Source organism: Salvia miltiorrhiza, chromosome 5 (assembly GCF_028751815.1).
Source record: "Salvia miltiorrhiza cultivar Shanhuang (shh) chromosome 5, IMPLAD_Smil_shh, whole genome shotgun sequence".
In the NCBI taxonomy this organism is placed as follows: domain Eukaryota; kingdom Viridiplantae; phylum Streptophyta; class Magnoliopsida; order Lamiales; family Lamiaceae; genus Salvia; species Salvia miltiorrhiza.
The window spans coordinates 17,037,013-17,049,383 of NC_080391.1; the positions used below are offsets into that span (position 1 = coordinate 17,037,013).

The window sequence follows — 12,371 nt, forward strand, 5'->3', positions numbered from 1 at the left end:
AAGCAGCGGAAAACTGTTTATAGCTGTTAGTTTCTTTGTAGCTAGGTTTCAGTTTCCTACAATAAAGGAATTTTATGAAACCCAAAACTAAATTCTTACAACGGGCTAGGTAGGGAAACAAAAATATTAGTTTTTGTTGTTTCACCAAAGCTAATGTTGAATTTGTTTGCAGAAAATAAGAGACTTCAAAAGATTCTCTTCAAAGGTATGTCCTTTTACCGATTCTCTGCTAAGATATTCCCATCTTCAGTTATCTTCTTTTCAATAATTCATACTCCATCCTTCTTACAAAAACATGGCCATTTTGCCATTTTCATAAATGGAATTCCATTTCCACTCATAATACACTTTTATCTAACATTTCTTAAAACTCATGCCACTTCTAAATGGGTATGTTTTTGTGAGACAAAGGGAGTACTAATTATGATGACTAGTAGTAATAAATTTTTTGGACTCTGTCTCTGTTTCATTAATATATACTTGAACTTCATTGTGATCTCTAATCAGAATACAGTTTTCAGTTATTACATTCTTCTCAGATTCAGCAAAACAACAAGTTTTTATCTCGTCAGGTGGTATGGCTATAGCCGCGCTTACATCCTCCTTGATATTTATATTCATTTACGTTCGGATGAACCGTGCAAAGGCAAAACAAGAGCATGACAGAGACATTGAACTCTTTCTCAAGAACAATAGAAATCTTGCACCAATCAGAAACAAATACTCTATTAATTATCAAGAAAATGACAAACTCATTTACTGAAAACTTGGGAAGAGGAGGGTTTGGCAATGTCTACAAAGGGCAGTTTCCCGATGGTCATCTTGTGGCAATGAAAGTCTTGAACGAATCCAATGAAAATGGGGAAGATTTCATGAATGAAGTCGCCAGTATTAGTAGAACTTCCCATGTCAATATTGTCACGCTTCTAGGATTTTGTTTTGAAGGTTCTAAAAGAGCACTCATTTATGATTTCATGCCTAACGGATCTCTTGAAAAATTCATTTGCAACAATGCTTCCTCGTCTCAAGAATCTGGGTTGGGATGGGATAAATTGTTTGAGATCGCTCTTGGGATAGCTCGAGGGCTAGAGTACTTGCATCAAGGCTGCAATACGAGGATTCTGCATTTGGACATCAAACCTCAGAACATTCTTCTAGATAAGGACATGAATCCAAGAATTTCAGATTTTGGGCATGCTAAATTATGTCCGAACAGATCGAGCATAGTCCCTATGATGGTGGCAAGAGGGACAATAGGGTACATTGCCCCTGAAGTATTTTTTAGAAACTTCGGGGAAGTCTCTTACAAGTGTGATGTGTATAGTTATGGTATGCTGGTTTTGGAAATGGTTGGAGGAAGGAGAAACATTGATCCGAGAGATGTAGCTAGTATTAGTACGAGCGAAATATACTTCCCACATTACCTCTACAAGCAACTTGAAAGGGATGGTGATGTAATTCCATATTTGAATGAAGATGCAATCCAACTTGTAAAGAGAAACTTGATGATTGTTGGGTTGTGGTGCGCTCAGACGAACCCTAAGGATCGACCGTCGATGAAGAGGGTGGTAGAGATGTTGGAAGGGAAACTTGGATCATTGGAGATTCCACCTAAGCCTTACCTTTACTCAACACCAAGAGCAGCATCAAGCTATTCAACTTCTGAATCTTTCTACTACTTTACTTGATCCTGTTTGCTGGTTGGTTGGAGACTTGGAATAGCGTTAGTCTTGTGGAAAGAGTCACTGTTAGAAAAATACAAGAAAAACTGTGAAGAATTTAAATCTCCATTATTAAGATTAGAAACTCCTGGAATTTAACTTTCACTCCTTCATTAGGATTAGCATATTTATATTCATTTCGATTACTATATATCCATTTGTGAGAGACTTCTCTAGTCAGCCAGGATACACTGTCCTGCATATTTGATCTATCTCTTTATCTACTAGAAATCCAGGGCAAAGGATCTAACTAGTATTATGTGTTGAGTATTAAAAATCCACTTTACATATATCTTGAACACTCGGATTTAATTTAGAGGATTCTTAATCTAACAAGAGTAAAAAAAATTGTGTGGAATAGAAGACTCGTGTCGCCACAGAAATCTTGAATTATCGATTTGGTGTAATAGGGTTCACAACTTGACTGCAATCAGTTTGATATTTTTCCATCACATAATTTTGAATAGCAAGACATTTTATGAAAAATATTGAAAGTTCAAATTTTTTTTAAGAGAAAATAAAATTTAAGATATTTTATAGAAAATGCTAAATATTGGAGACATGAAACACTTTCTTCTGACAAAAAATACTAATGCCATATCTGAGTGTCTTCCACCAACAAATTTCCAGGTCAACTAGAGTGTAGGATGGTTTTCATTCAAGTCAACATAAATAAAAGGAAGATAATTTACAAGTGAGTCGACTAGCGTGTTGGACGGAGGCAATGGCATAAGATTTGGGATTAAATAAACACAGAAAAATACATGGACAACAGCACATATCTATTGTTTAATAATTAATCTAGTAAAAACTGTCTCCTATCAAGAATCTGTCTCTCTTATTCCTCTGCCATCTTCTTCTGCTCAAGGCTGATTCTAAATGTTCCAAATGCGGATTATTCCAAGTCATGAAAATCCAGTAGTTTATCAGCTAAGAGAATTTAAAGCCAACTTATTGATGAAACTTTAAATTAAGCATAGAATATATCCTTATACATGAAACTAACCAATTCGGTCGTTGCTGTTGGACTATATATGGAATTCTAACAACGATGCACTTAATTATATGTCTGCCTTCTCAAGATCAAGTTGTGGAATAAGGAATCAAGATAGCAACAACTGGTTTTATTTTGGCTATGATATTATATATATAGCTCCTATATTTATCTGGAATATTATGGATCTACTACACCCAAGTTGGCGTCGCTCATGAACAATAGTGTGCAGAACATAAAAGAGACAAATTGAATTATTAAATCCTGAGACACGAAATCAATCTAAAGGTGGTCCGTGGAAGACCTATTCATGATTTTCCCCTGTTAGGCCACTTTTGGGCTTCAATGTTTTCATTTTTTAAAAGAGAATCCAAGAAGTGGGCTTGAACTTTCAAGTGTAAAACAGGAAATTAATTTGTGCTTCTTGCACGGACCTATTCAAAGAGTTATATATCCACACTTTAAGAAGTCATAAATTACAAAGTTGGTTCATGGATTAAAAAACAAAAAGGATTGCCAAGTCATTTAGCGTGATGGCTGGAGCCAAATGACTGCATGGAACGAGCTTAATTGTAAATATATAACAGAAGTGGATTATGGAAACCAACAGAAGGCTCACAGAGAGAGAGAGAGAGATGGGTGTTGGAAAAGATGTGTTAATATTGTTGGTGGTGTGGCAGCTTCTTCTACTCCAAGCTCATTCCAAATGCCAAAAATCCTACTCCTACAGAAACTTTTCTCTACAATTTCCCTTTACCGATATTCTTGATCCCGAATGCGGATTGTTCGTTGTTGACGGCTGTGATTCTTCTACAGAAGAACATCCAAGATTATATATAGGAGCTGCAACGCGCGTCTGGCAAATATATTCTAGAGCAGCCATCAAAAAATAAATTCCTAGTTGTCGATTTCTTGCTCCAGATTTTACTGGAATCACCCAACTGCTTTTCTTTCATAAATGTGTCTCTGCCTCAGTTTCATTCACATTCTCCCCAAACATCACCTTCTTCACATGCTTCAATAAAACTACCAACCATCAAATCCAACATTATTTCCAAAACTATAGCCGTACAGCTTGTGAAGCCTCTACAGTGTACTATAAAATTCCGGCAATGCACGATCATGCTCCAGAGATTCCTCTAGAATGTTCCTTGATTCAACTACCTATCAAGTCTGATGGAAACTCAAGTGACTTATTACACCTCTTGAGTCCTAGTTACACTTTGGAGTGGAATGTGTCTGAAGATTGTAATCGATGCTACAGTGGAGGAGGGCAGTGTCTTGCAGAAAACGAGAATGACTTCTACTGCAAAACAGGTATTTTCTCAATCTCATTGCTGCATATATAGTTGCGTTGAGAATAGGAAAAAAGTGAGACCTCAAACTGAAAAACCAGCCAAATTAGTATATACCTGCGAGTTGCTGATTAATGTTGATTTGTTTGCAGGAAACACGACACTTAAAAAGATCGGTTTTATAGGTATGTCCTTTCATTAGCATTGACGTGTAATATCTCATTTAACAATATGAATTCATTATTGTATATCATACCATATTACACTACTGTTATTAAATTAAGAGTATTAAATTAAGAGGGTGTTTGGCTAAGCTTATTTTAAGAGCTTATAAGTTTCATTAACTTAGTATAATTTTTTAAAAGCTTATAAATTGTCAAAGTACTTTTGCTAGAGAAAGAAAATATTTGTAGAGAGAGAAAATTAAAGAAAGATGAACTCAAAATGGTATATGATGAAAACAACAATAAAACCATTATAAATAAACAACTCTGGGACCTAAGAATTTTATTTATTGATAAGTTAATAACTTTTAAATTTATAGAGTGTTCTCTTAATTTCAGAAATTATAATTTTAAATCATGTTATAATTTGTAAAAATAAATTAGAGATAATATTTAAATTAAATAAATGCATGTATCCATCAATTTATTGTGGCTGATAATACTGGAGATTCTAATGATGATTTACCTGAAGATGATTCAACAATAAGTTCATATTTTAACAAATTACCATGGTATTTATAATTGTGATATTTTTATAATTATTAATTCAATATTAACAGGACCTATATATTTATAAAGAGGTTATTATATTATTATTTTGATGATTTTCGAACTGAACAAAGTTGAGACATGAGAAATTTATAAATTCATAGAGTTTATTAATTTATTGAGTATTGTTTTAAAGAGATTTTACTATGGGGATTAGTCTTGATAGATAAAAATAGTAAGGTTTAATTCTTTGTTTACTTAAATGAATTCAAACTTGTCCTCAAGGGGACACCAAGCGGTGCGACCTCCTATCTACGAATAGTGAGGTTTAGGGTTCAAACCCCACGGCTTCCCCTCCCCATGCCCCCAATAAAAAAAATGAATTCAAACTTTGTAGTATTTCAAAGCCTTGATTGTTTATATCATTAGGTTGGTTTTGCTTGATTCATATCTCATTGAAATAGTGAGATTGGAGAAATCTTACTTTCGAGAATAAAATACTCAATTATATATGCATGTTACTAATCATGCAAAATAAACATAAACGCCCTTAATTATAAAATTAAATAGATCAAATTATTAATTTAAAAATTAAATATAATAGATATTGCATCTGTATTTTTTACTTTTATCAAATAAAACTATATTGATTAATTATATCAAAATGATATAGATAAATCAAATTTTATCACTACAGGTGGTATAATAACAGCCCCCTTACATCAGCTTTGATAATTCTTTTCGTTTTCATTTGGAGAAAGCGTGCAAAGGCAAAATATGAAAATGAAAAAGGCATCCAAGTTATCCAACACTTTCTGAAGCAGAATGGAAACCTTGCACCAATGAGATACAAATACTCGAGCATCAAGAAAATGACAAACTCATTTAGTGAAAAGTTAGGAAAAGGAGGGTTCGGTAGTGTCTATAAAGGACAGTTTCCCGACGGTCATCTCGTGGCAGTGAAGAAGGTCTTGAACGAATCTAATGAAAATGGGGAAGATTTCATGAATGAGGTTGTCACTATCAGTAGAACTTCCCACCTTAACATTGTAGCGCTTTTAGGATTTTGTTTCCAAGGTTCTAAAAGAGCTCTCATTTATGACTTCATGTCTAATGGATCTCTTGAAAAATTCATTTGCAACACTGTTTCTGCTTCTGCAGAATCTGGTTGGGATGGGATAAATTGTTTGAGATCGCACATGGCATTGCTCGAGGGCTAGAGTACTTGCATCAAGGTTGCAATGCGAGAATCCTTCATTTGGACATCAAGCCTCAGAACATTCTTCTTGATAATTAAGGATTTGAATCCTAGGATTTCAGATTTTGGACTTGCCAAGTTGTGTCCAAACAGTCGGTGGCGAGAGGTACTATCGGGTACATTGCCCCTGAAGTGTTTTCTAGAAACTTGGGAGAAGTGTTTTACAAGTGTGATGTGTATAGCTATGGAATATTGGTTTTGAAAATGGTGGGAGGAAGGAGAAACAGCAGTGATCCAAGGGATGTAGATCGTACGAGTGAAGTATACTTCCCTCATCATATCTACAAGCAGCTTTAGATGAATGCAGCAACGGATCTTGTTGGAAAATTGGATGAAGAAGATGAAAACCAGCTTGTAAAGAGAAACTTGATCATTGTTGGGTTGTGGTGCATACAGGCAAACCCTAATGACCGACCTTCGATGACCAAGGTCGTACAAATGTTGGAAGGGAAACATGGATCATTGGACTTTCCACCTAAACCTTACCTTTATCCCCCACAGTTTTCAACCTTTGAACCTTTCTAGCAGAGACGGATCTACGTTTCCAAATACGGGGGCACGTGCCCCCACAACTTTAATTGTTTTAGTTAATTATATATGTGCCCCAAACCCAATCTTACCAATCCAAAATTAATCGTGTGCCCTGTTAACATTTTTTTATATTAATATTGCCAAATCCAGACCCCCAAACCCCAAAATTAATGCAAACTCTGAAAAGTGAAGAATTTAGCAGTGCTCTGTCTCTTCTCCTTCCATCATCATCATCGTCAGTAAATTAAGTTTGATTGATTCTATCTCAAGTTTCAGTAGGTATTATAAAATAATTCATTTTGTAAATTTGTAATATCAATTAATTTGATTGTTTTTTTTTTTAGAATTCTATCTATTTCAATTTTAATTTATAAAATTACAAATTTTGATTTAGATTTATATAGAAATATTTTAGAAAAGAGCATTAGAAATTCGTAGATTTTAATTGTAATATACGTGAATTATTATGTAGTAATTTTTTTGAACGTATTTTAAATCTAATACCTCTCACAAAAAAGAGTCTTTGGCTATCTCAACTTTGCCACTTGAACTAGACCTCATTGATCTTTTAAATGTGTTTTTTATATATAACTATTTTGTGCCCCCGTAACAAAAAAATTCTGGATCCGTCCCTGCTTTCTAGTATTTTTCTTGAATTTGTATGTTAACATGTCTAGTGTTTAGTGTGACAATCTTCTCACTTCATCCTTTTTTGCTTGTTGAAATGTTGCATTGGCACTGTTATAAAAATAAGTAAGAAAAACTGAAGAATTTAAGTTTGCAAGGTTGTTTCCAACTTCCATTTCATCTCTTAAATTAAATTCAGTCACATTCATCAGGATTTGCATTTATTTTCCATTTTGGCAACTTGTTTGCTCTATTAATTTTCTTTTGTTTTGGTCTTGTTGAAACTTTGCTGGTTCGGAGTTGCATTAGATTGACAATGTCAATCAGAAAAATAAGAATTGGAGAATTTCCATATGAATATCAATTGTATAGCTAAATTATTATGAAAAAAAATTATATGACTTTTTTGTTGTGATAATAAAGAATCGGAAATCCAAAAATCTAAACCATATATCCTGATGGAACGAGAATGAAATCTTTATTTTATTTATAACAAATACTAACCACCAATTTCATTCGTGACAAAGCAATATGTCAGCCAAAGAATGCACTCGTTTTTCCCTACCTTAACAATGAATTTAATTAGAGAAAATATATCGATTTTAACATTCGATATCCAAAATAATCACCTAAGCAAGAACAAGAAGGCGAACAAAAGAATGGCAGCAATTAAACAAAGATCAGCTAACCTATACTACTCTAACTCCACTTGGTCTCTTCCCTTCCATGGCATCCTTCTTATTCCGACAGTCGGAACAGAGGAAAGGACCTTGCCATGGTTTCGAGCTCACCGAGAATATCGATCCAGCATGAACAGAGATTCCCTCATTAGGTGCCAGGTCAGCTTGGCACACGGCACACACAAAAAGACTGCCCGTCTGTGTAGTCGGCTCATCATTTCCAAGTCTGTCATTGTTGAAGAAATAAGATCAATTTTGTACAACTTCACATATTATACTCCCTAATTTATGAGGTCTTCACATTTTCAAACAGATTCAAATATATATACACTAAAGGGCGTTTGCTTTGGGTGATAGCGTAGTTAGATAAAAATAATATAAGTTGATCCATCACATGCTTTGATGATGAACAATTTTGATCTCGTCTGATCATCTAATCCTTTAAATACTCACATTATCTCAAATGAACACCAAGAAAACAAGTTTTTAGGTCTTATACTGACCTTTCAGCAAGCATTGCCGATCCTTCTTCGAATAACTCCTCCACGATACCCACAGCAGATAGCTTCTTCGCTAATTTGTTGGTGGATTTCCAAGAATTTTTTCTGAAAAATAAGGCTTTGAGCTTGTTGTATTTCTTGGGCGGGGGGGAAGGCGGAGGATTGTTGTCTGGTGGAATTATATCAACGACTATGCAAGTCGTGTCATCCTTGAGCCCACGCGACCTCAACGCTTCCTATACAATACCGGTTTCATGCAATGAGATATGGTAATCCCATAAAGGCTGGTTTACCATTGGTGCAAATCAAGATTTCAGCAACCATTTTCTATTTTTCATCACATACCTTAAAGAGCAGATTCGTATAAACTAAAGACGGGAGCTTATGAGTTCGATACCTTCACCACTAGACGAGCAGCAAGTTCGGCAGGCAATCCACGGCACGATTTTGCAGCCATTTCTGATGACAATGCATCCCAGACACCATCAGAGGCGATTATTAGCCTTCCCCCTGTACTTGATAACTTCAAATTGACACGAAACAAAAGTCGGTCATTTCAAGGTAAATTTGCCGTGCTAAAACAAGAAAGTACTAAAAAAGTTATTAGATCTACCTTTACTTGCTTGACATATGGTATTGGAACAATAAATTCGCCCACATCCATGTCACCAATTGATCGAGAAAGACACAAACCCCCTGGCCAACAACGAAGAGGACCAACCTGAAGAGGTAAGGCAAGCATTGTCACAAAATGACAAACTTCCCTCAATCCGATAACAAGGCCTTCTAGAATATACGCAGTTTGGATTCGGATCATACCTCGGTCCCACCAAAAATGCTAAGCCTTCCAACTTCACCTCCACTGGCTGTTACACGCTCTCTTCTGCAAGTTTAGAAAGAGAATGGATTTTCAGTGAGACAAGTATACAAAAGTTTACAATGAAGTTTACACTTGACGGAAAAGAACTAACTCCTCTGCATTTTCTTCAAGTCTATGATCAACGGTTAAGATGGAGACACCGCCACCCTGAGCATCTAAAATGCAGCGTGAGTCTCCAACAGATGCAACTGTAACTGTCCACCCGTCAATAATTACAAATGTTGCCGTAGTTCCAGAAGTCTTTCCTGCAGAGGATACGAGCCTCAGCTTATTACTTAAGCACATGATAAATAAGTCTTTGATAGCAAAAAATCAGTTAAACGTTTAGAACCCGTGCCTTTGGCCTGGAATTCCTTGTCAGTTTTCACAAAGCCAGCAACCAAAGCTCTAGGTAAAGCATGTAGCCATTCATCCCGTCCAAGTCCACGAGGCATGGCATTTAATACGTAGTTTAACAAATGGTCTCTCGAAAATATTGCAGCTGCACTCCCATTATGCCCATCAAAGATCTACAAGTTAATAGAATAACTACCATTATACAAAGTCAATAATCTATAGAAAAATAAAAAACTCTTTCAAGAATCATCAGCCAAACTAAGCTAACAGACGATAAGTTGCATCGACATCTTCTATATTAGGATACAACGAGTTACAGATAGTTTACCAAGAAAGTAAATTCTCCCACATACCAAATCTCAAACAGATTTTGCGTATTAAAACAAAAGCAACTGACCAAACACAATCATCAGTACGTAAACTGAGATAATAAATGGATTACGTACTCCAAAAACAGAGAACGACGTAGATGGATTTCCAGCAACTCTCTGGCAATCAGTCTTCATCAAGAAATAATCCTCCCCTTTCCTCGACTGAGCTGCAGAGCCATATCTCACAGCGGGCTTCTCCATTTTCTCATTCCTCAACTCCCTATTTATGAGGGCAGCTAATGGCACAAGATCATGATGTTCATATCTATCTCCCCTCGACCCCATTACTGAACCACACAGCTCTTTCTCTTCGAGCTCAGACAAAGATGCAGACCGTTTAACCTCGTCCAAATCACAGATATATTCGAATCTCACGAATTCCCACCATCATATACACTAAACAAGACTCAACTTCACTTTACACAACCCTCCAACATTCCCCAATCCCAATTCACTTTTTCTCTAAGAAAAGTGAAATTCACACACACCCTACAAATAGAAAATTCACAAAGCACCACCAAAAAGATAAGTAATATATCTCCAATCCCAAAGAAGAAAACCCCACTTCGACAAAATCCAATCTTTTCAGCAGAGAAAACCCCCAAGTTCAAAACTTTGCCTGCAATCACAAATTATGGACACATACACAACACTATCAAAATAAGATCTCAAACCCCAAATAGCTAATTGCATCAAAAGAGGACAAGAATACAGCAAGGAATTGAAAAGGAAAAGATAAAAGATTCCTACAGAAAGGAAACATGGGATTACCTCAAAAGACGACTGAAAGACTTTCAGTATGTGTACTATGTTTTTTTCTTTAATTTAGCAAAAGTAGTATGGCAATATGCAGATCTGATGGTGACTGGAAAACCAAACAAATCCACTAGAAAATTGAAGGAATATAAAAGGATGGGAGGCAAAATTCACACGGAAATGGACCAAACGCGGATTGATGACAAAGAATGAACTGTAAGGACCCCCCAATCATCAAGAACCCCAATACTTATTAACTTTTAATTACGTAAACAGAAAATTAAAATTAGAAAAAGAAAAAAGAAAAGAAAAACATTCCGCAATGAAATTAAGGTGTTGAGAATTAATCTATCTATAAAGAAATACAGATCAGCAAGACAGGCTAACAAAGATATTATTTGGCAGAATAAAACATATCGCAGTTTTGTATGACAAGTGGCGGTGACGAAAGATTAACTTAAATTTAGGGAAAATACACTATTAGGCCAATAAATTAATGTTTTCTTGTTTTGAAATGTCTCGAAATATAATCACGTAATGATTAGTGGCTCCGTCAAAAATTCCTATTTTGATATAAAAATAAATATTAACGGCTTCTAAAAATAAAATTTTAATATGCATCGTGATGTTGGATGAAATAATTCAAATATTCGAGTTTCCACTAATTAAATTAGTACACATATGGTTTAAAATATTCGATCCTCTAAATTAATACTACTATATAAATATTAATTCCTTCGTTCCAGTGATGGTGAGCGTTTTTTTTTTTTTTGACACAGAATTTAAGAAATTACTAGTATTTAGTGAAAAAGTGAAATAAAAGAAAAAGTAAATGAAAAATAACTTTAATTTATTTCAAAAACAGAAATGCATTAACTTTCTTAGGACGGTTCGAAAAAAAAAAATACGTGACGTTGGAGTAATTTTTTTTGCGGACAGTGCAATTGGAAACTTGGTTAACTATTAATCAGCCATCATACTTGCAAAATGCAATGCACATTACTCAGTGACAGCTCAGCTCATCTCTTTCTTTTTTTATGTCAGCTTATCTTTTCTAATTGTACTGCACAAAGAAGGCCCAAATAGATAAATACGATTGGGCTTTTTGGTTAAACAAAGGCCCAATTTGATTGCAAATGGGCTGAATTATTCATAAAGTTTTTGTCTAAATTATACTCTCTGCGTCCCATGAATCTTGAGTCACTTTCCTTTTTCAGACGTCCCACGAATCTTGAGTCATTTCACTTTTTCACTTTTTCACCTACCACACTTAACACACTATTTTTTTTAATTCTCGTGCCGAAAAGAATTGACTCAAGATTCGTGGGACGGAGGGAGTATGAACTAATCTTTTTTTATTCATACATGAACTAATCTTTATTCACAAATATAACTATATAAGCATCTTTTTTTAAGGGAAATATAACCATTTTTTTAAGATAAATATAACCATCTATATTTTTTTATTTTTCTTTAATACTATATATAAGAAGTAATCTTAACTTTATAAATTACCCAAAATGCCCAATTTTATTCATTTTATAAGCATCGAGACATAGTTACGTTATGGATAAAATTTCTCAGGACTAGCTCTAGTAATAGTCAAATATATTAATTTGAACATTTTACTACTACTAATATTTAGTGGATTCTTGTCGTCTGCACTTTGCATTGAAATCCAAAAAAAAAAATGATCGCAAAAAAAAAAA

General features: G+C 34.8%; 1 protein-coding gene and 2 pseudogenes across 1 annotated transcript; 2 read left to right on the forward strand and 1 right to left on the reverse strand.

The window, feature by feature from the left end:
* LOC130986429 (LEAF RUST 10 DISEASE-RESISTANCE LOCUS RECEPTOR-LIKE PROTEIN KINASE-like 2.4) overlaps window positions 1–1,880 on the forward strand; it is a 62,181-nt pseudogene extending 60,301 nt beyond the window's left edge.
* Window positions 1,881–5,537: 3,657 nt separating this feature from the next.
* LOC130986435 (LEAF RUST 10 DISEASE-RESISTANCE LOCUS RECEPTOR-LIKE PROTEIN KINASE-like 2.4) lies at window positions 5,538–6,469 on the forward strand (annotated as a pseudogene).
* A 1,131-nt stretch (window positions 6,470–7,600) lies between these two features.
* Window positions 7,601–10,941, reverse strand: LOC130986422 (probable protein phosphatase 2C 15). Its single transcript, XM_057909829.1, has 9 exons — window positions 10,678–10,941; window positions 9,982–10,525; window positions 9,537–9,708; window positions 9,291–9,444; window positions 9,139–9,202; window positions 8,933–9,040; window positions 8,717–8,842; window positions 8,323–8,555; window positions 7,601–8,045 (listed from the first exon to the last, which is right to left on the reverse strand). Exons 2-9 carry the CDS (start codon window positions 10,189–10,191, stop codon window positions 7,829–7,831), a joined length of 1,284 nt encoding a protein of 427 aa, XP_057765812.1. The 5' UTR covers window positions 10,192–10,525; window positions 10,678–10,941; the 3' UTR covers window positions 7,601–7,828.
* Between the last annotated feature and the right edge of the window lie 1,430 nt (window positions 10,942–12,371).

Coding starts and splice junctions, on each gene's coding strand:
- LOC130986422 (XM_057909829.1), bottom strand. CDS start 10,191: ATGGGGTCGAGGGGAGATAGATATGAACATCATGATCTTGTGCCATTA. Junction 9,041..9,138: donor GCATTTTTGGTGGGACCGAG/GTATGATCCGAA, acceptor TTACCTCTTCAG/GTTGGTCCTCTTCGTTGTTG. Junction 8,046..8,322: donor TCGGCAATGCTTGCTGAAAG/GTCAGTATAAGA, acceptor CAACAATGACAG/ACTTGGAAATGATGAGCCGA.